This window comes from Globicephala melas, chromosome 17 (genome assembly GCF_963455315.2).
Source record: "Globicephala melas chromosome 17, mGloMel1.2, whole genome shotgun sequence".
Lineage (NCBI taxonomy): Eukaryota > Metazoa > Chordata > Mammalia > Artiodactyla > Delphinidae > Globicephala > Globicephala melas.
Window position 1 is genome coordinate 43,514,586 of NC_083330.1, and position 24,362 is coordinate 43,538,947.

General features: G+C 37.0%; 1 protein-coding gene across 5 annotated transcripts in view; it reads right to left on the reverse strand.

The window, feature by feature from the left end:
* Positions 1–347: 347 nt before the first annotated feature.
* Positions 348–24,362, reverse strand: part of RGS22 (regulator of G protein signaling 22) — a 165,660-nt gene continuing 141,645 nt past the window's right edge. For 2 of the 5 annotated variants that reach the window (XM_060287494.1, XM_060287493.1), the window contains 4 exons: positions 16,090–16,188; positions 11,518–11,611; positions 11,322–11,400; positions 348–3,222 (listed from right to left, as the gene is read on the reverse strand). In XM_060287494.1, the coding sequence (XP_060143477.1) occupies positions 2,946–3,222; positions 11,322–11,400; positions 11,518–11,611; positions 16,090–16,188 (549 nt within the window). In that variant the 3' untranslated portion in view covers positions 348–2,945. Of the gene's footprint in view, positions 3,223–9,870; positions 10,178–11,321; positions 11,401–11,517; positions 11,612–16,089; positions 16,189–24,362 lie in introns of those variants that run through there. The other 3 variants (XM_060287495.1, XM_060287497.1, XM_060287496.1) reach the window with 3 other exon arrangements.

Here is a 24,362-nt window from a genome sequence, read left to right on the forward strand (position 1 = left end):
GGGACACATAGAGACTGAAAGTGAGGAGATGGAAAAAGTTATTCCATGCAAATGGAAATCAAAAGAAAGCTGGAATAGCAATACTCATATCAGACAAAATAGGCTTTAAAATAAAGACTACATAAGGCAACTGCTAACAGCTATAAAAGAGGAAATTGGCAGTAACGCAATAATAGTGGGGGACTTTAACACTTCAATTACACTAATGGACAGATAATCCAAAATGAAAATAAATACGGAAACAGAAGCTTTAAATGACACAAAAGACCAGATAGATTTAATTGATATTTATTGGACATTCCATACAAAAACAGCAGATTACACTTTCTTCTCAAGTGCGCATGGAACATTCTCCAGGATAGATCACATCTTGGCTCACAAATCAAGCCTCAGTAAGTTTAATAAAATTGAAATCATATCAAGCATCTTTTCTGACCACAAACAACACTTTGTGATTAGAAATCAATTAGAGAGGAAAAAACATAAAAAACACAAACATATGGAGGTTAAACAATACGTTACTAAATAACCAAGAGATCACTGAAGAAATCAAAGAGGAAATCAAAAAATACCTAGAGACAAATGAAAATGAAAACCCAATGATCCAAAACCTATGGGATGCAGCAAAAGAACTTCTAAGAGGGAAGTGTATAGCTATACAAGCCTACCTCAAGAAACAAGGAAAAAACTCAAATAAACAATCTAACCATACACCTAAAGGAACTAGACAAAGAAGAACAAACAAAACCCAAGTTACCAGAAGGAAAGAAATCGTAATGATCCAAGCAGAAAGAAATGAAATAGGAACAAAGGAAACAATAGCAAAGACCAGGAAACCAAAAGCTGATTATTTGAGAAGATAAACAAAATTGATAAACCATTAGCCAGACTCATCAAGAATAAGATGGTGAGGACTCAAATCAAAATTAGAAATAAAAAGTAGAAGTTACAACAGACACTGCATAAATACAAATCATCCTAAGAGACCACTATAAGGAACTCTATGCCAATAAAATGGACAACCTGGAAGAAATGGAAAAATTCTTAGAAAGGTATAACCTTCCACGACTGAACCAGGAAGAAATAGAAAATATGACCCGACCTGTCACAAGTAAAGAATTTGAAACTGTGTTTAAAAATATTCCAACAAACAGAAGTCCAGGACCAGATGGCTTCACAGGGGAATTCTATCAAACATTTATAGAAGAGCCAACACCCATCCTTCTCAAATTCTTCCAAAAGATTGCAGAGGGAGGAACACTCCCAAACTCATTCTATGAGGCCACATTCACCCTGATACCAAAACCAGACAAAGATACTACAAAAAAAATAATTACTGACCAATATCACTGATGAATATAGAGGCAAAAATCCAGAACAAAGTAGTAGCAAACAGAATCCAAGAACACATTAAAAGGATCATACACCATGATCAAGTGGGGTTTACCCCAGGGATGAAACTATTCTCCAATATACGCAAATCAATCAATGTGATACACCATATCAACAAATTGAAGAAGAAAAACCATATGATCATCTCAATAGATGCCGAAAAATATTTTGACAAAATGCAATACCGATTTAAGAGAAAAACTCTCCAGAAAGTGGGCATAGAGGGAACCTACCTCAACATAATAAAGGCCATATACGACAAACCCACAGCAAACATCATTCTCAATTGTGAAAAACTGAAAGCATTTCCTCTAAGATCAGGAACGAGACAAGGATGTCCACTCTTGCCACTATTATTCAACATAGTTTTCAAAGTCCTAACTACAGTAATCAGAAAAGAAAAAGGAATAAAAGTAATAAAAATTGGAAAAGAAGAAGTAAAACTATCACTGTTTTCAGATGACATTATACTATACATAGAGAATCCTAAAAATGCCACCAGGAAACTACTAGAGCTAACCAATGTATCTGGTAAAGTTGCAGGATACAAAATTAATTCACAGAAATCTCTTGAATTCCTATACACTAATGATGAAAAATCTGAAAAAGAAATTAAGGAAACACTCCCATTTACCATGGCAACAAAAAGAATAAAATACCTAGGAATAAACCTACCTAGGGAGACAAAAGACCTGTATGCAGAAAACTGTAAGACACTGATGAAAGAAATTAAAGATACCAATAGATGGAGAGACATACCATGTTCTTGGATTGGAAGAATCAATATTGTGAAAATGACTATACTACTGAAAGCAATCTACAGATTCACTGCAATCCCTATCAAATTACCAATGGCATTTTTTACGGAACTAGAACAAATCATCTTAAAATTTATGTGGAGACACAAAAGACTCTGAATAGCAAAAGCAGTCTTGAAGGAAAACAACGGAGCTGGAGGAATCAGACTGCCTAACTTCAGAGTATACTACAAAGCTACAGTAATCAAGACAATATGGTACTGGCACAAAAACAGAAACATAGATCAATGGAACAAGATAGAAAGCCCAGAGGTAAACCCACACACTTATGGTCAACTAATCTATGACAAAGGAGGCAAGGATATACAATGGAGAAAATACAGTGTCTTCAATAAGTGGTGCTGGGAAAAGTGGACAGCTACGTGTAAAAGAATGAATTAGAACACTCCCTAACACCATACACAAAAATAAACTCAAAGTGGATTAGACCTAAATGTAAGACAGACACTATAAAACTCTTAGAGGAAAACATAGGAAGAACACTCTTTGACATAAATCACAGGAAGATCTTTTTTGATCCACCTCCTAGAGTAATGGAAATAAAAACAAAAATAAATAAATGGGACCTAATGAAACTTAAAAGCTTTTGCACAGCAAAGGAAACCATAAACAAGACGAAAAGACATCCCACAGAATGGGAGAATATATTTGCAAATGAATCATTGGGCAAAGGATTAATCTCCAAAAATATAAATGGCTCATGCAGCTCAATATTAATGAAATAAACAACTCAATTCAAAAATAGGCAGAAGACTTAAATAGACATTTCTCCGTAGAAGACATACAGATGGCCAAGAAGCACATGAAAAGCTGCTCAACATCACTAACTATTAGAGAAATGCAAAGCAAAACTACAATGAGGGGGGCTACCCTGGTGGCGCAGTGGTTGAGAGTCCGCCTGCCGATGGAGGAGACACATGTTTGTGCCCCAGTCCGGGAGGATTCCACATGCCGTGGAGCGGCTAGGCCAGTGAGCCATGGGCGCTGAGCCTGCGCATCCGGAGCCTGTGCTCTGCAATGGGAGAGGCCACAAGAGTGAGAGGCCCGTGTACCACAAAACAAACAAACAAACAAAAACTACAATGAGGTATCACCTCACACCAGTTAGAATGGGTATCATCAGAATATCTACAAACAACAAATGCTGGAGAGGGTGTGAAGAAAAGGGAACCCTATTGCACTGTTGGTGGGAATGTAAATTGATACAGCCACTATGGAAAACAGTACGGATGTTCCTTAAAAACTAAAAATAGGGCTTCCCTGGTGGCGCAGGGTTTGAAAGTCCGCCTGTCGATGCAGGGGACACGGGTTCATGCCCTGGTCCGGGAAGATCCCACATGGCGCAGAGTGGCTGGGCCTGTGAGCCATGGCCACTGAGCCTGCGTGTCCGGAGCCTGTGCTCCGCAACAGGAGAGGCCACAACAGTGAGAGGCCCGCATACTGAAAAAAAAAAAAAAAAAACCAAAAGTAGAATTACCATATGATCCAGCAATTCCACTACTGGGCATATACCCAGAGAAAACCATAATTCCAAAAGACACATGCACCCCAATGTTCATTGCAGCACTATTTACAATAAGCAAGTCATGGAAGCAACATAAATGCCCATCGACAGACGAATGGATAAAGAAGTTGTGGTACATATAAACAATGGAATATTACTCAGCCATATAAAGGAATGAAATTGAGTCATTTGTTGAGATGTGGATGGATCTAGAGACTGTCAAACAGAGTGAAGTAAGTCAGAAAGAGAAAAACAAGTATCGTATATTAATGCATGTATGTTGAACCTAGAAAAATGTACAGATGAACCGGTTTGCAGGGCAGAAGTTGAGACAGAGATGTAGAGAACAAACGTATGGACACCAAGGGGGGAAAACCACGGTGGGTTTGGGATTGTTGTGTGCTCTATTGGGCGATTGGGAATGACATGTATACACTGATGTGAATAAAATTGATGACTAAGAAGAACCTGCAGTATAAAAAAACATACAAACAAAAAGACAACTAGTACTAAACTTTCTTTGGGTTATTTGTATGGAAATATGTTAATATAAATGTTTCAGACATTACATGAAATTTCTAAAAATCTTATATGTTCTGGTATAATGTTACCAGTCATAATTCTAGTTATTACTTTAAAATGTATATCTCAGAAATAACTACAAAAAGAAGAAGAAAGTGTAATCTGCTGTTTTTTGGTGGAATGTCCTATAAATATCAATTAAATCTATCTGGTCTATTGTGTCATTTAAAGCTTGTGTTTCCTCATTAATTTTCTGTTTGGATGTTCTGTCCATTGGCACACGTGAGGTGTTAAAGTACCCCACTATTATTGTGTTACTGTCAATTTCCTCTTTTATAGCTATTAGCAGTTGCCTTATGTATTGATGTGTTCCTATGTTGGGCGCATATATATTTATAACTGTTATATCTTCTTGGATTGATCCCTTGAGCATTATGTAGTGTCCTTGTCTCTTGTAACATTCTTTGTTTTAGTCTATTTTATCTGATATGAGTGTTGCTACTCCAGCTTTCTTTTGATTTCCATTTGCATGCAATATCTTTGTCCATCCCCTCACTTTCAGTCTCTATGTGTCCCTACGTCTGAAGTGGGTCTCTCGTAGACAGCATATATATGGGTCTTGTTTTTGTATCCATTCAGCAAGATTGTGTCTTTTGGTTGGAGCACTTAATCCATTCAGGTTTAAGGTAATTATTGATATGTATGTTCCTATGACCATTTTCTTAATTGTTTTGGGTTTGTTTTTGTAGGTCCTTTTCTTCTCTTGTGTTTCCCACTTAGAGAAGTTCCTTTAGCATCTGTTGTAGACCTGGTTTGGTGGTGCTGAATTCTCTTACCTTTTGTTTGTCTGTAAAGCTTTTGATTTCTCCATCGAATCTGAATGAGATCCTTGCCAGGTAATCTTGGTTGTAGGTTCTTCCCTTTTATCACTTCAAGTATATCATGCCAGTCCCTTCTGGCTTCTAGAGTTTCTGCTGAGAAATCAGCTGTTAACCTTATGGGAGCTCCCTTGTATGCTATTTGTCATTTTTCCCTTGCTGCTTTCAATAATTTTTCTTTGTGTTTAATTTTTGCCAATTTGATTATTAAGTGTCTCAGCATGTTTCTCCTTTGGTTTATCCTGTATGGGACTCTCTGTGCTTCCTGGACTTGGGTGGCTATTTCCTTTCCCATGTTAGGGAAGTTTTCAATTATAATCTTTTCAAATATTTTCTCTGGTCATTTCTCTCTCTCTTCTCCTTCTGGAACCCCTGTAATGCGAATGTTGTTGCATTTAATGTTGTCCCAGAGGTCTCTCAGGCTGTCTTCATTTCTTTTCATTCTTTTTTCTTTATTCTCTTCCGCAGCAGTGAATTCCACCACTCTGTGTTCCAGGTCACTTATCCGTTCTTCTGCCTCAGTTATTCTGCTATTGATTCCTTCTAGTTTAGTTTTCATTTCAGTTATTGTATTGTTCATCTCTGTTTGTTTGTTCTTTAATTCTTCTAGGTCTTTGTTAAACATTTCTTGTATCTTCTCCATCTTTGCCTCCATTGTTTTTCTGAGGTCCTGGATCATCTTCACTATCATTATTCTGAATTCTTTTTCTGGAAGGTTGTCTATCTCCACTTCATTTAGTTTTTTTGAGGTTTCTTCTTGTTCCTTCATCTGGTACATAGCTCACTGCCTTTTCATCTTGTCTTTCTGTGAATGTGGTTTTTGTTCCACAGGCTGCAGGACTGTTGTTCTTGTTGCTTCTGCTGTCTGCCCTCCGGTGGATGAGGCTATCTAAGGGGCTTGTGCAATTTTCCTGATGGGAGGGACTGGTGGTGGGTAGAGCTGGCTGTTGCTCTGGTGGGCAGAGCACAGTAAAACTTTAATCTGCTTGTCTTCTGATGGGTGGAACTGTGTTCCCTCCCTCTTGGTTGTTTGGCCTGAGGCAACCCAACACAAGCCTACCTGGACTCTTTGATTTGGCTAATGGCAGACTCTGGGAGGGCTCATACCAAGGAGTACTTCCCAGAGCTTCTATTGCCAGTGTCCTTGTCATCACAGTGAGGTACAGCCTCCCCCTGCCTCTGCAGGAGACCCTCCAACACTAGCCAGTAGGTCTAGTTCCGTCTCCTATGGGGTCACTGCTCCTTCCCCTGCGTCCCAGTGTGCACACTACTTTGTGTGTGCCCTACAAGAGTGGAGTCTCTGTTTCCCCAAGTTCTGTTGAAGTCCTACAATCAGATCCCACTAACCTTCAATGTCTGATTCTCCAGGAATTCCTCCTCCCGTTGCTGGATCCCCAGGTTCAGAAGCCTGATGTGGGGCTCAGAACCTTCACTTCAGTGGGTGGACTTCTGTGGTATAAGTGTTCTCCAGTTTGTAAGTCACCCACCCAGCAGTTATGGGATTTGATTTTATTGTGATTGCATCCCTCCTACCATCTCATTGTGGCTTCTCCTTTGTCTTTGCATGTGGGGTATCTTTTTTGGTGAGTTTCAGTGTCTTCTTGTTGATGATTGTTCAGCAGTTAGTTGTGATTCTGGTGTTCTCAAAAGAGGGAGTGAGAGCATGTCCTTCTAGTCTGCTATCTTGAGCCAATCTCCTCAGTAGGAAAACTTTAAATGGTAGTTGATGAATTTCTCAAGGCTCAGTGTAGAATAGCTTGAGAGTTAAAAATCCAAGGGGGCCCTTAGCTTCCATACCCGCCTCCCTGCCCCATCACTACATTCTTGAATTTTACTCCCAGGAGCTCCACTGGGTTCTCATTGTAAAGATCAGAGAAAAATTCCCTCCTGCTTCTGGTATGGGGAAGGATAGAGGAACCATATTGGAATACACCCAGAGTTCTCTGGTCTTCCTAACAAGGCCTGCCCTCAAGGGAAACTATTTTGCCAAAGCCTAACAGACTGTTGTTTTCCCATAGCCTAACTGACATGGGAGAAGGGAAATACCCAACTCCGGCTCACTAATGGACTGAGATCTACTCAGGGGACTAGAAAACACTTTTTATCTCACATTCTACTACCACATTAATAGTGCTCCTGTATAATAACAGGGATTACAGATAAAAGAACTGCAAACCTCAGACCCTATGAAGGAATCTCTAGGAAAACCCAAAACAACAGAGGAGATAAAAAATAAGGAGAGGAAATTTCAGCCACTAACACCACAGCTATAGCAAACATTAAATACAGCCTAACTCCTAGCCAGATAAACATAAAACCTCACACACTAAGTGCCCATATGCCTCAGTTCCTTTTACCTGATGCATCATATGTTACTTTCAACAAAATGCTATAAAGCATGCTAAAAGGCAAAAAAAAACCACAGTATGAAGAGACAAAAAGCAAGCATCAGAATCAGACTCAGATATGGCAGAGATTTTGGAATTATCAGACCAGCAATTTATAATAACTATGATTAATATGCTAACAGATCTAATAAAAAAGTGTACAATATGTAAGAACGTCTGAATAATGTAAGCAGAGAGATGGAAATTCAAACAGAGAATCAAAAGGAAATGCTAGTAATTGAAAACACTGAAACAGAAATGAAGAATGCCTTGGATGGGTTCATCAATAGACTACATACAGCTGTGGGAAGAATCAGTGAGCTTGAAAAGAGGTCAGTAGAAAATTCCAAAACTGAAATGCAAAGAGGAAAAAAGCAATGAAAAAGACAGAATAGAATATCCAAGAACTATGGGACAATTACAAAAGGTACAAGATATATGTAATAGAAATAGCGGAAGAAAAAAAAGAAAGGAACAGAGGAAATATTTGAAGTAATAATGACAGAGTTTTTCAAAATTAATGACAGACATGAAACTACTGATCCAGTAATCTCAGAGATCACAAGCAGGACATATACAAAAAAATCTACACCTAGACATATAGTATTTGAATTGTGGAAAATCAAAGACGAAGAGAAAATCTTGAAAGAAGCCGGGGGACAAGAAAAGAATTGCATTTGCCTTCTCTTCAAAAACCATGCAAGCAAGAAGAGAGTGAAGTATTTGAAGGGTTGAAAGAAAAAACCCCACTAACCTATAATTTTTTATCTGGTGAAATTATCCTTCAAAAGTTAAGGAGAAATAAAGATGTCCTAAGGCAAACAACAGACCTTCTTTGAAAGAAATTTTAAAAGAAGTTCTTCAGAGAGAAGGAAAATGGTATGTCAGAAACTCAGATCTACACAAAGAAGAAAAGACCATTAGAGAAGGAATAAATGAAGGTAAAATAATAACTTTTATTTTTCTTATTCTTTATTGACCTAGGAGAAAACAGTTTGCTCAAAATAATGACAGCGATAATGCATTCAGTGATTACAGCTTATGGATAAGTGAATTCATTGACAGCAATATGATAAGGGACAGGAGGGAGAAATTGGAAAATTCTGTTAAAAGGTACTTGCATTACCCATGAAGCAGCAGAGTATTATTTGAAAGTGGATTTTTATTAGCTGTAAATGTATATTGCAAACTCTAGGGGCAACCAACAAGAAAATTTTAAGAAGAAGTATAATTGATATGCTGAGAGAAAATGGAATCACATAAAATGATCAGTTAAAATCAAAAGAAGGCAGAAAAGGAATGGAATCAAAAAAAAAAAAAAACAAAACAAAAAACAAAGGCAATGAATGGAAAAGAGATTCAAACTTCTTGGCCAATATGGGGTATAGAGGAGTATGGGAGCAGAGGCAACTACAGGGTTCCAATGCTTTAAAAAAAAGTGTCCAAAAAACCACTGCTTTAGAAGAAAAATGATCTTTGAAGTGTGCCTCCTGATACTTCCCACCTTTACAATGTCTAATTCTTTAGAGAATTAGGAATGGTAGTTCCTATTTTGAATATACTTTCTGGGATCATAATAAGGTGAAAGTCTAAGGCTTCCAACCTGCTAAGCCAGGTCACAGTCCTTGGAGCTTCTGAGTCCTGAGGCCAACAGATGGTGAAGGTTCATCCTCCCAGATCATTTATTTCAGATACTCCTTTCCCTCCAGGAAAGAGGATAGGAGGATGTATGTCTGGGTTCTCTCTGCTATAAGTGTAACTCCAGTTAATAAGAGGACTTTTGCCTTTTAAAGGTCTTCTCTTGCTACCCTAACAGTTTATCTCAAAGAGTGGTCTGTGGAATGCCCATATCACACACACAACTAGGATGTCCATTAAAGAGGGAGATTCCTGGGTTCTGCTCAAGAACTACTGAATCAGACTCTCAGAGAGTGAGCCCAGGAATCGGCATTGCTAGCAAATGTTACAGTGAGTCTTATGCACACTAAAGTCTGGTTCTCACTGCTTTAATACACGGTTTCTTTAGAGTGGGATAGGGATAGGGATAAGGTGGGGAAGGCTTTTCCCTCTATGTTTTGGGTCAATTTATTGCTAGGAATATTAGTCCCCTAAGCACTTGCTGAATATACCTGCTAACCAAATACAGCTAACCCTTGAACAACACAGAGGGTAGGGGTACTGAACCCTTCACAAAGTTGAAAATCTGTGTATAACTTATAGTAAGCCCCTGTATCCACGGTTCCTCTGTATGCACAGTTCTGCATCTGTGGATTCAACCAACCACAGATCTTGTAGTAATGTAATGTTTACTATTGAAAAATATCTGCATATAAGTGGACCTGTGCAGTTCAAACCTGTGTTGTGCAAGGGTCAACCGTATAGTGAGTGCTCAAGGAATATTTGTTGAAAGACTACTTGAGGAGCAAAACATAGTTCCTTAACGTGGGTGATAATCAAAACATTTTGATTCTTCTAACCTAGATAGAAGTCATTTTATCCTAAATAAGTTAAAAAAAATTTTATAGTCTTGTATGTCGTGTGTACAGAAGAGACGTCGTTTTCAAACTGTGGAAGTAAAACAAGCTAAACTTTATTTAGATGATAGGCTTGCTCTAAAGCAGACCGTCAAAAACTCACTTGAGCTTCCATGTTAGTTAAATTTGGTTTAAAGAATTCCTGCAAAAAAAGAAGAAGAAGAAGAAATGATTGAAACATAAGCTGCTAGAGAAAATTTAAATCCCAACCAACAAAAACAGAAATGTACACAGAGTTGTAAGAAGGATCAAAAAAGTTAACAAATGTGTCAGCACACCCTAAATGTTGGAGGGACTGTGAGGTTGGTCTATGGGGTGGGGGAACTGACAGAGGGCACAGTGAGTAGGATAAATCAGAAGAGAAAAAAGATGAGCAGGCTAAGAGCATAAAGGCCTGCTCATCAAACCCTCCCAAGAACCAGAAAACTAAGGATTTTCAGAAACAAAAATCTAAGCTACAAGATGGAAGATAAGAGAAAGGGGGCTTTTACAGGGTTCTTTAAGTATTAGGTCAATGGGTTACACATACATTACATTATACTAGTATACTACTTTGTAAGGGCATTGTTAAACTCTAATGCTAGTATCAAAACTGTATAATCACATCAGTATCTGTATGAGAGAAGGACCCCAGTTTGATTTTCAGTTCTTTCTTATATTCCCATCTTGGGAAAGTGGAACTTAGAAAAATTCAGCTTGGGAAACCTTGGAAAACTAAGCCCACTCTTCCATAAATGTTCTTTGTGGAAGAGAAGACTGGATAAGGAGCAGATAGAAGCAATCAATTATCATTCCCCAGGGGCCTTTCTATTCAGGAGACTGTGCCATTCAGAAGGGAGGCAAGGTGCTCCTAGCCATCAGTTTGTTACTGGAGAGTGTAAGTGTATGTGTGTGTGTTTGTGTGTGTGTGTGTTTGTGTGTGCACTGTGCAGGTGTGCACGTGCATTAGTGTGTGAGTCAGAGAGACATGGATGGGACTGATCAATTCAGTCTATGACTTATCTTGTACCTATCAGCAGCAGTGTATACACTTCCATGAGTGCTGTCACTCTGGAAATAGGATGTAGTGTTGGGTGTATGTCATAGTCTTTCCTCATCAGCAGAGGAGAAAAAAACAGAGACAGACGGAACACACACACTCTGAAATTCTCCTAACTTGGGAGTCAGAGCAGCTGGGAAGGAATCAGTCCTCATCCCTTCCTACCCTCTCCAGATGGCCAAGTGACAGGTAGAGTTCTAACAATAAGGAAGAAAGAACTGAAGATAGACTATCACATGAAACTCACTCTGAATGTTGTGGGAAGATATGGTCTTTTTCAAAGACAGCGGAAGCAGTAGACTTGAAATTTGTAAAAGATGGTGTGGCTGCACAAAAATAAGAGAAATAAAGGAAACAGTGAAGTAATAATTAACAAAGTCCGCTAATATTAATCTGTAATAGAAGATAACAAAGCAACCCTGTAAGCAAAGAGCAAAAATTACCTGCAAACAACTTTCTTTCTAGTTCTTCTTGAATTTTAAGAAGAATCCTTTCCTGTTCTAAGGCTTCTATGTACTTTGAGTAGCACCAGGTTGGCTAAGAAAACAATTTTCAAAATTAATTTTGGAAATATTTGCCCCAGTAAATAAACTGAAGGTAAGATAATATAAGCTCCCTCATTTAAACCATTTATGCTAGAAGAACACATATAAAGAAATGTGCACATTTCAAAAATTTATATGAATTTTCATAAACAGAACTTACTGATTTAAACTTTTAACTGGGTACCAAAAATTATTACGGATCTACATTTATGTAGATATGCTTATGATGAAGTAAAGGGATTTTTCTATAGCCTTGACCTAAATTTTTAATAATTTAAATTTTGTTCTAGTTTTATTGAGATGTAATTGACATATAGCACTGTTTAAGTTAAAGGTGTACAATAATAATGATTTGACTTACACACATCATGAAATGATCACAAGAGGTTTGGAAAACACCTATCATCTCATATAAATATAATATTAAAGAAATAGAAAAAAGAATTTTTTCCTTATGATGAGAAGTCTTAGGATTTACTCTCTTAACAGTTTTCATTTGTAACATACAGCAGTGTTCACTATTTTTATCATGTTGTACATTACCTACTTAGTACTTACCTTATAACTGAAAACTTGTACTTTAGATTACATTCATCTAATTCACCCTCCCTCCACCCTCCACCTCTGGTAGCCACAAATCTGATCTCTTTTTCACCGAGTTTGTTTGTTTTGGAAGTATAATTGACCTACAACACCACGCTAGTTCCTGGTGCACAACACAGTGATTCCATATTTCTATATGTTAAAAATGATCACCATGATAAGTCTGGTTGTCATCTGTCACAATAAAGATATTATATAATTATTGACTATATTCCCACACTACACATTTCATACCTGTGACTCATTTATTTTGTAACTGAAAGTTCGTACCTCTCACTACCACTTACCTATTTCTCTCCTCCTACCAATACCCTCCCCTCTGGCACCTGTTTGTTCTCTGTGTCTAAGACTCTGTTTCTGTTTGGTTCCGTTTGTTCATTTGTCTATCTCTGACTTATTTCACTTAGCGTAATACACCATAGGTCCATCATGTTATCACAAATGGCAGGATTTCATTCATTTTATGGCTGAGTAATATTCTGGGGTGTGTGTGTGTGTGTGTGTGTGTGTGTGTGTGTGTGTGTGTGTGTGTACCACTTCTTCTTTATCCATTCATATATTGATTGGCACTTAGGTTGCTTCCATATCTTGGCTACTGTAAATAATCTTGCAATGAACATAGGGGTGAATGTATCTTTTAGAACCGGTGTTTTTGTTTACTTCACAAATACTCAGTAGTGGAACTGCTGGATCCTATGGTAGTTCTAGTTTTATGTTTTTGAGGACTCTCCGTACTGTTTTTCAGAGTGGTTACACCAATTTACATTCTCACCAACAGTGTACAAGTGTTACATTTTCTGCACATCCTTGAAAAACTTATTTGTTGTTTCTTGTTTTGTTTTCTAATTTACTTATTTTTTAACATCTTTATTGGAGTACAATTGCTTTACAATGGTGTTAGTTTCTGCTGTATAACAAAGTGAATCAGCTAAATGTATACATATATCCCCATATCTCCTCCCACTTGCGTCTCCCTCCAACCCTCCCTATACCACCCCTCTAGGAGGACACAAAGTACCTAGCTGATATCCCTGTGCTATGCAGCTGCTTCCCACTAGCTAACTGTTTTACAATTGGTAATGTATATATGTCCATGCCACTCTCTCACTTCGTCCCAGATTACCCTTCCCCTTCCCCATGTCCTCAAGTCCATTCTCTATTTCTGCGTCTTTATTCCTGTCCTGACCCTATGTTCTTCAGAACCATTTGTTTTCTTTTCCCTTTTTCTTAAGAATCAATATATATGTGTTAACATATGGTATTTGTATTTATCTGACTTACTTCCCTCTGTATGACACTCTCTCGGTCCATCCAATTCACTGCAAATAATGCAATTTCAGTTCTTTTTATGGCTGAGTAATATTCCATTGTATATATGTGACACATCTTCTTTATCCATTCATGTGTTGATGGACACTTAGGTTGCTTCCATGTCCTGGCTACTGTAAATAGTCCTGCAATGAACATTGTGCTACATGACTCTTTTTGACTTATGGTTTTCTCAGGGTATATGCCCAGTAGTGGGATTGCTGGGTCGTATGGTAGTTCTTTTTCAGTTTTTTAAGGAACCTCAATACTGTTCTCCATAGTGGCTGTATCAATTTACATTCCCAACAACAGTGCAAGAGGGTTCCCTTTTCTCCACACCCTCTCCAGCATTTATTGTTTGTAGATTTCATGATGATGGCCATTCTGCCTGATGTGAGGTGATATCTCATTGTAGTTCTGATTTGCATTTCTCTAATGGTTAGAGATGTTGAGCATCCTGTCATCTGTATCTTGGCAATCTGTATATCTTCTATGGAGAAATGTCGATTTAGGTCTTCTGCCCATTTTTGGATTGGGTTGTTTGTTTCTTTGATATTGAGCTGCATGAGCTGCTTGTATATTTTGGAGATTAATCCTTTGTCAGTGGCTTGGTTTGCAAATGTTTTCTCCCATTCTGAGGGTTGTCTTTTCGTCTTGTATATAGTTTCCTTTGCTCTGCAAAGCTTTTAAGTTTCATTAGGCTCCATTTGTTTATTTTTGTTTTTATTTCCATTTCTCTAAGAGGTGGGTCAAAAAGGATCTTGCTGTGATTTATGTCATAGAGTGTTCTGCCTATGTTTTCCTCTAAGAGTTTTATAGTGTCTGGCCTTACATTTAGGTCTTCAATCCATTTTGTGCATTTCTGTGTATGGTGTTAGGGAGTGTTCTAATTTCATTCTTTTACATGTAGCTGTCCAGTTTTCCCAGCACCACTTATTGAAGAAGCTGTCTTTTCTCCATTGTATATTCTTGCCTCGTTTATCAAAGACAAGGTGACCATATGTGTGTGAGTTTATCTCTGGGCTCTCTATCCTTTTCCATCAATCTATATTTCTGTTTTTGTGCCAGTACCATACTGTCTTGATTACTGTAGCTTTAGAGTATACTCTGAAGTCAGGGAGCCTGGCTCCTCCAGCTCCGTTTTTCTTTCTCAAGATTGTTTTGGCTATTCGGGGACTTTTGTATTTCCATACAAATTGTGAAATTTTTTGTCCCAGTTTTTTGAAAAATGCCATTGGTGGTTTGATAAGGATTGCATTGAATCTGTAGATTGTTTGGGTAGTATAGTCATTTTCACAATGTTGATTCTTCCAATCCAAGAACATGGTATATCTCTCCATCTGTTTCTATCATCTTTCATTTCTTTCAACAGTGTCTTATAGTTTTCTGCATATAGGTCTTTGTTTCCTTAGGTAGGTTTATTCCTAGGTATTTTATTCTTTTTGTTGCAATGGTAAATGGGAGTGTTTTCTTAATTTCTCTTTCAGGTTTTTCATCATTAGTGTATAGGAATGCAAGAGATTTCTGTCCATTAATTTTGTATCCTGCTACTTTACCAAATTCATTAATTAGCTCTAGTAGTTTTCTGGTGGCATCTTTAGGATTCTCTATGTACAGCATCATGTCATCTGCAAACAGTGTCAGTTTTACTTCTTCTTTTCCAATTTGGATTCCTTTTCTTTTTCTTCTCTGATTTCTGTGGCTAAGACTTCCAAAACTATGTTGAATAATAGTGGTGAGAGTGGGCAACCTTGTCTTGTTCCTGATCTCAGTGGAAATAGTTTCAATTTTTCACCATTGAGAACGATGCTGGCTCTTGGTTTGTCATATATGGCCTTTATTATGTTGAGGTACGTTCCCTCTATGCCTACTTTCTGGATGGTGTTTTATCATAAATCGATGTTGAATTTTGTCAAAAGCTTTTTCTGCATTTATTGAGATGATCATATGGTTTTCATCCTTCAGTTTGGTAATATGGTGTATCACATTGATTGATTTGTGTATATTGATGAATCCTTGCATTTCTGGGATAAACCCTGCTTGGTCATGGTGTATGATCCCTTTAATGTTCTGTTGGATTCTCTTTGCTAGTATTTTGTTGAGGATTTTTGCCATCTATTTTCATCAGTGATATTGGCCTGTAGTTTTCTTTTTTTTGTGACATCTTTGTCTGGTTTTGGTATCAGGGTGATGGTGGCCTAATAGAATGCGTTTCAGAGTGTTCCTCCCTCTGTTATATTTTGGAAGAGTTTGAGAAGGATAGGTGTTAGCTCTTCTCTAAATGTGAGATAGACTTCGCCTGTGAAGCAATCTGGTCCTGGGTTTTTGTTTGTTGGAAGATTTTGAATCACAGTTTCAATTTCAGTGCTTGTGTTTGGTCTGTTTATATTTTCTATTTCATCCTGTTTCAGTCTCAGAAGGTTGTGCTTTTCTAAGAATTTGTACATTTCTTCCATGTTGTCCATTTTATTGGCATATAGTTGCTTGTAGTAATCTCTCATGATCCTTTGCATTTGCTATCCATTGCTCTACAGAAGAAGTGATATCTTTCCTGCTTACCTGTTGGCCGTACGCGTGCTGGCCTAAACCTGGGTCACTGATTAAAGCAGCTGTTTTGATAGCAGATCCTGAAGTACTTGGATATTGTTTGATTCCATCCTGTAATTATATTAAATTAAATTATTCCAAAAAATGGGTAACACTATATTAACATAAACTTAACAGTTTAGAAGTCATAACATCTTATGAAAAAATATTTTGTGGTAAGCACCGCACCACAAGGTTTCATCAAGTCAATGTCATGAATATGACATATTCTACTGTTATGATCTTTAATTTCTTTCATACTAATATAAAAATATTAAAAAATAAATGAGAGAAATTATAAAGTAGAATGTAATAATCACCTCCAAATTCTAGCTTCCAAGAAAAACCACTACATTTTCATGAACATCCATCCAAACTTCTCACTAGACAAATGCTTAGATATAATCTGTAACTTGAATATTGATATTTTATTAGCTAAATTTCATATAAATGGAATCACAGTATACAAACTTTTAAAATCTGCTTTTTCATGAAAAATATCATGAAAACATTTCTCTGTGAATAAATAAAGAACAGGAATATAAGGGCAGGGTCTTTGTATCATTCACCAAGTATGCCTACTGCAGAACACAGAGTATATACTTAAATATTTGTTGGATGATGGAATGCATAAATTACATCATCATTTTCACTGGATGAATGGTCTTTTTAAAAAAAATTATTTTATTTTTGGCTGTGTTGGGTCTTCATTGCTGCACACAGGCTTTCTCTAGTTGCAGCGAGTGGGGGTTACTCTTCCTTGCTGTGTGCGGACTTCCCATTGCGGTGGCTTCTCTTGTTGTGGAACACGGGCTCTAGGCATGTGAGCTTCAGTAGTTGTGGCACGTGGGCTCAGTAGTTGTGGCTCTTGCGCTCTAGAGCGCAGGCTCAATACTTGTGGCACATGGGCTTAGTTGCTCCGTGGCATGTGGGATCTTCCCGGACCAGGGCTTGAACCCATGTTCCCTGCATTGGCAGGCAGATTCTTAAGCACTGTGCCATCATAGAAGACCTGAATGGTCTCATACACTCAAATATTTGTTGAATGATTAAAGAATAAACTACATTATCAGTTAAACAGGTGAATAATATTCTAGTAAAGGAATGTACCATAGATGATTTAACCAATACCTGCTATTAGAAATTTAAGTCATTAAAAATTTTTACTATTATAAACAATGCTGTACACAAACATCTTTCTGCACTTTTAAAATTCTCTCCTTTAGAATAAATGTCTAGAAGTCTATCTGCCGGATTAAAAAGAATGAACATTTTAAACAATAAAAGTTGTCAAATTGCCCTTCAGAAACAAAGCACCATTTTACACTTTCTCCAATAATGCATGAATTTGCAGGCCTCTTCCTCATACCCTCAACCAACACTGGATATTTTCTTCTTTGCCAGTCTACATGTCTTTGGTTACTACTGAGGTTGAACACCTTTTAATGCTTTTTTTTTTTCTTTTTCCGTTACGCGGGCCTCTCACTGTTGTGGCCTCTCCCGTTGCGGAGCACAGGCTCCGGACGCGCAGGCTCAGTGGCCATGGCTCACGGGTCCAGCCACTCCGCGGCATGTGGGATCTTCCCGGACCGGGGCACGAACCCGTGTCCCCTGCATCGGCAGGCAGACTCTCAACCACTGCGCCACCAGGGAAGCCCCCTTTTAATGCTTTTAATCATTTGTATTTCTTTTGAGAATTGCCTGTTGATGCCCTTTGCCCTATTTTTTTGTTAAGAGTATTTATGATTTATTTTTATAACATATCATACATTTTATGTTTTCCCAATTTGTCTTTTAACCTTGTTTTTTGCCATTTAAAATTTAAAAAATTTTACTGATCCTTTGTTAATGAATTTGCCACTGTTCATTTTAAGTATTTGATATTAAACTACATGAAAGTTTTCCATGAGATTGATTCTCCTGTCATAACTTTCTTCAGATTACCCAGTTTCATTTGATTCCTTTATAAGAATGAGAGATGAAGGATATAATTGATATTAGTATTTTTATTATAAAGAAGGCCAATTACTGCTACAATATTAAAAAGATAATAACTAACATTTACTTTATGACATGTATTATTCTTCACATACTATATTTAATTCTACCTTGTGATGTAATTTCTATTACTATTTTCATTTTCCTGAAAAAAAAAGAGGTTTTTGGAAGTGAACTGGTTTCCCTGAGATATTAGAACTGATCGATGATAAGGCTAGGATTCAAAACCAGGCAGTCTGACTCTAGAAACTGCACTCCTAACCACTATACTATGTTATCTCAGATCAAATGATACCTTACAATTGTATAGAGGAATACCTTACATGTTCTTCTATTCATATCATTTCAATGAATCCCTCTCAAATCATATGAGATTAATATCATCACCAGTAGGTGATAGATGAATTTGAGGTTAAGAGGGTTATGAGTCATGCCCATGGTTACCTAGGGAAATCCAATATTTTTCATAGTAAGTGATTTTTTTCAGAGGACACATTTTCACGTTACAAAAAAAAATTATGAGTTTCCCATATTCACTTTTTCCAACATTTCCTCATACGTCTTCATTGACAATAAAATCCTGGAACAAATGTCGACTCTACTGGTCTTCCTTAGCTTACACTTTCTGTGTTAAAATAAATGCATGTGCAAAATTTGTAGTTACTAATAAGTGATGGCAATATGTTTATTGTGTAAAATAAGAATATTCAGAAGTAGAATTCCTATGTTTTCTTTAGGATTATTCACCCTACAAAACGAACGTCAACATTTGTACCTAACCCTATTAGCAGTTACCAGTTGACAGATATGGACAGATCAGAAGATCACTTAAGGACATTTGCATTTCCATAACTGAAGTATAATATGGATGATATAAAGATACATCTTGGATTTTCTGAAAAAGCAGCAATTTCAGATTTTCTCTACCCTCATCACACTGTATATTTCAACTTTTGTTTCAGACAATATGTTTATCATATATCTAAGCAAACTGAAAATACTTGGGATGACACTTAGAGAGCTGTGAAGTTCTTCCTAAGTGTTTAGGATACAGTAAGAGATCTTTATATCCTCCTTACTTCTATATCCTTTATTCAATAAGTATATATTTAGAACCATTTGTTAAAATCCTACTATTTAAGACTAACTCAAATTTACCTTTTCTTTGAGATCCTTTACCTTTCCCCCACAAATAATTAATTCCTCATTTTCTGGGATTTCCGTTTTTGTTTATATTCTTTTCAGTTAAGTGTATGTGTGTATCTATCTATCCTTACACTATATATAAATTATATTCATATCCCTAGCATATGTAGTAGGGATCAATATGAATAGATGATCAATAAAACTCTATGTAGTAGATGATCAGTAAAAGTCTGGTGAAAGAAGCAGGAAAAGGATTAGGAGGGGAAGCTCTTTAGAGAGAATATTTAGGCCACATTAGTAGAAAATGCAGCAGACTCACGTGAGTCTCATCTGATTGGTGAAGTTATTCATGTGCCACAGGTGGAATCAGAAAAGAGCTCCAAGCATACATGTTAGACAACATTCTGATTTTTTCTCCCTACATCAACCCTTCAAATATATTTCCTTCCTGAGCCTACCAACTTAGGATCACATTCAAGCAGCTCAGTCAGACATGGACTTGCCTCAGGGACTGGAGAAGGTAAATGAGAGGATTTTTATTCAGTGAACTCTGTTTTTTGTCAGATTACATAGATTGGGCCAGATGCATAGTTGGTTTGAGGGGGAAGTCAGCTTTTGTATTATTTGATCTATCATTTATCACCTAAACCACTGGAAGGGAAATAACTGCAGAAATTGTTAAAATAAATAATCCAAAAATAATTATATTTAAGTTTAATAACATTTCATTTCCATACATGGGATATATATGTGTATATATTTGCTCCATGGTTAAAGAACTCAAAATACATCTACAAAAATATGTGAAGCCACACTGAAGAACTGATTCAGTAGAAGCAAGATTTTGCAGACACCTCTTCCTATTTTCTCACTCTTATGTCTTCCCTGATTCTCATTCCCTGAGTGTACTGGAAATACCCTCAACCTCCGGATGATAGAATATATCAACCAAAGATAAGCTTCTGAAAATATGATAATTTTTTGTAGCACCATTCATATAAAAATGTTATATACTAAATACTTACAAAAACATTTATAACACTCACATAAGATATGAATAACAACAATACCACCAAAGCTTAAGAAATGCAATATCACCAATACCTCTGCTCCCCTTTGTGTCATTCTCCAATCCCATCATCTATCTCCACCCAACCCATGAAGGTAACAGCTATACTGAATTTTTACGTTTATCATTCCTTTTTCTTATTTATAGTTTCCCACATTTGTACTGATTAGTTTTATATGAATTTTAACTTTATATAAGCAGAATTGACTGGTTCTATTCATTTGAAAATTTTCCACTCAACATTATACTCCTGCTATACATCTATGTTTATTATTGTGGTTAGTTTATTTGTTTTCCATCACAGCACAGTATCCTACTACATGAATTTGTTTTTCCAGTCTCCTGTTAACAGACATTTGAATAGCTTCTGGTTTTTTTGCTATAGAATGCCATGGGTGCTATAAACCATGTGCATGTCTCCTGATATCTGTGTCCATAAATTATTCAAAGAGATCTGATAAGTTGAAGGCTAAGTGCATCTTTTAATTTACTGGATAAAGTCAAATTGTTTTCTAAAGTGACTATCAATGTACAGTCCCATCCATAGTGTATAAGAGTTCTGATTGCTCCCTATTATTGGTGGTTGAGGAAAATATAAGACATTTCAAAATGAGCGGAAAATGGCAGGTGATATGCATATAAAACCATTACAAGAATAAAACAGAAAATGAGAACTCCAAGATTTTAGCTGATGACACTACTGTCCAAGAAATCTAATCATGAATCAGAGGAAAACTCTAACATAGGAGTCCAAAGTGGATAAAATATCCCTACACGAACATTTTCATATATGAAATACTCCAAATCATAAATGCAGAAACTCAGGAACACCAAATAGCCAAAGCAATCTTTTTTTTTTACTTTACTTATTTTAAATATATTTATTCTTTTTGGCTGAGTTGGGTCTTTGTTGCTGCGTGCAGGCTTTCTCTAATTGCAGTGAGCGGTGGCTACTCTTTGTTGCGGTGCATGGGTTTCTCACTGCAGTGGCTTCTCTTGTTCCGGAGCACAGGCTCTAGGCGTGTGGGCTTTCAGCAGTTGTGGCTCGCGGGCTTCAGTAGTTGTGGCTTGTGGGCTGTAGAGTGCAGGCTCAGTAGTTGTGGCACACAGGCTTAGCTGCTCCGCAGCATGTGGGATCTTCCCGGACCAGAGCTCAAACCCGTGTCCCCTGCATTGGCAGGTGGATTCTTAACCACTGCACTACCAGGGAGGTCCCCAAAGCAATCTTGAGAAAGAAAAATGGAGCTGGAGGAGCCAGGCTCCCTGACTTCAGGCTATACTACAGAGCTACAGTAATCAAGACAGTATGGTACTGGCACAAAAACAGAAATACAGATCAATGGAACAGGATAGAGAGCCCAGAGATAAACCCACGCACATATGGTCACCTTATCTTTGATAAAGGACGCAAGAATATACAATGGAGAAAAGACAGCTTCTTCAATAAGTGGTGCTGGGAAAACTGGACAGCTTAATGTAAAAGAATGAAATTAGAACACTCCCTAACACCATACACAAAAATAAACTGAAAATGGATTGAAGACCTAAATGTAAGGCCAGATACTATCAAACTCTTAGAGGAAAACATAGGCAGAACACTCTATGACATAAATCACAGCAAGATCCTTTTTGACCCACCTCCTAGAGAAATATGGAAAGAAAAACAAAAATAAACAAATGCGACCTAATGAAACTTCAAAGCTTTTGCACAGCAAAGGAAAGCATAAACAGGATGAAAAGACAACCCTCAGAATGGGAGAAAATATTTGCAAATGAAGCAACTGACAAGGATTAATCTCCAAAATTTACAAGCAGCTCATGCAGCTCAATATCAAAAAAAACCAAACAACCCAATCCAAAAATGGGCAGAAGACCTAAACAGACATTTCTCCAAAGAAGATAATACAGATTGCCAACAAACACATGAAAGGATGTTCAATGTGACTAATCATTAGAGAAATGCAAATCAAAACTACAATGAGGTATCACCTCACACCAGTCAGAATGGCCATCATCAAAAAATCTACAAACAATAAATGCTGGAGAGGGTGTGGAGAAAAGGGAACCCTCTTGCACTGTTGGTGGGAATGTAAATTGATACAACCACTATGGAGAACAATATCGAGGTTCCTTAAAAAACTACAAATATAACTACCATACAATCCAGCAATCCCAGTACTGGGCATATACCCTGAGAAAACCATAATTCAAAAAGAGTCATGTACCACAGTGTTCACTGCAGCTCTATTTACAATAGCCAGGAAATGGAAGCAACCTAAGTGTCCATCGACAGATGAATGGATAAAGAAGATGTGGCACATATATACAATGGAATATTAGCCATTAAAAAGAAACGAAATTGAGTTATTTGTAGTTAGGTGGATGGACCTAGAGTCTGTCATACAGAATGAAGTAAGTCAGAAAGAGAAAAACAAATACCATATGCTAACACATATATATGGAATCTAATAAAAAAAAAAGGGTTCTGAAGGACCTAGGGGCAGGACAGGAATAAAGATGCAGAAGTAGAGAATGGACTTGAGGACACTGGGAGGGGAAAGGGTAAGCTGGGGTGAAGTAAGAGAGTGGCATTGACATATATACACTACCAAATGTAAAAGAGATAGCTAGTGGGAAGTAGCCACATAGCACAGGGAGATCAGCTCGGTGTTTTGTGACCACCTAGAGGGGTGGGATAGGGAGGGTGGGAGGGAGATGCAAGAGGGAGGAGATATGGGGATATATGTTTATGTATAGCTGTTTCATTTTGTTATAAAGCAGAAACTAACACACCACTGTAAAGCAATTATACGCCAATAAAGATGTTAAAAAAAAGAAACTCAGAACAGAAACAGATAAAAAAATTTTAAAAGCTAGTGTAAAATGACAGTTTACTGAACTTAAAAAAAGACTGAAAAAAATAAAAATCTCTCAGAAATGAAGCTATAAGGTACCCAAGTGTTCATGAATATCGATCATAAAGAAAGTGTACATATACGTATATACACACACATATATAATATGAATATAAATTCCCCTCTTCCAAAGTTGGCAAAAGATATAAACATACAGACTCAAGAACTTGAGTAATGTTCAAACAGAATCAACCCAAAGAAATCTGCACAAGACACATCATAATCAAAATTCTGAAAACTAAAGACAAAGAAAAGAATTTTGAAAGCAGTAAGTGAGAAACAATACCTTACTTACAGGGAAAAAAGAAAGAAGAAAATAATAAATCTTGGAACATCAAAAAGGAAGAAAAATAGCAAGAGCAAAAGTAAGAGTAAATACAGTAGACTTTTCACCTTGAGTTTCCTGATTTATGTTTGATGGTTGAAGAAAAAAATATACAATTGTCTGATGTGGTTCTCAATATATGTTGAGAAATAGTTAGGATAATTATAAACAGGTGAGGGGAAAGAGACTTAAAGGGAGGTAGTTTCTAGACTCAATCTGGTAAAATGTCAACACCAATAGACTGCAATAAGTTATGCATGTATAATGTGATATCTAAAGCAACCACTGAAACATCCAAACAGAGATACAGCAAAATGAAATTCTAAGAAATGTTCAAGTAAATCCACAGGAATGCGAGACAAAGGAAATAGAACAAAAGAAACAGGGAACAAATAAAACAAAAAATAAAATGGCAGAGTTAAGAACTAACAAATCAATAATGACATTAAAGATACACAGACTAAATACACCAATTAAAAAAACAGAAATTCGTAGAGTAGACTAAAAACAAAAACCAAACACCACCACGACACAACTATATGCTGTTTACAGGAAACTTAATTAAAATATAATGATGTAGGCAGTAAAGGAATGGAAAAATATACCATGTGAAAATCAAGATAGCAAGATGGTTCTGTAGCTTTGCAGAAGTTTGGCAGTTCCTCAAAAGGAGCCAACAATTCAACTTCTAGGTCCCAAGAAAAATAAAAACATGTCTATACATAAGGTTGTACAGAATGTTCATAGCAGCATTATTAATAATAGCCAAAAAGTACATTAACTGATGAATGGA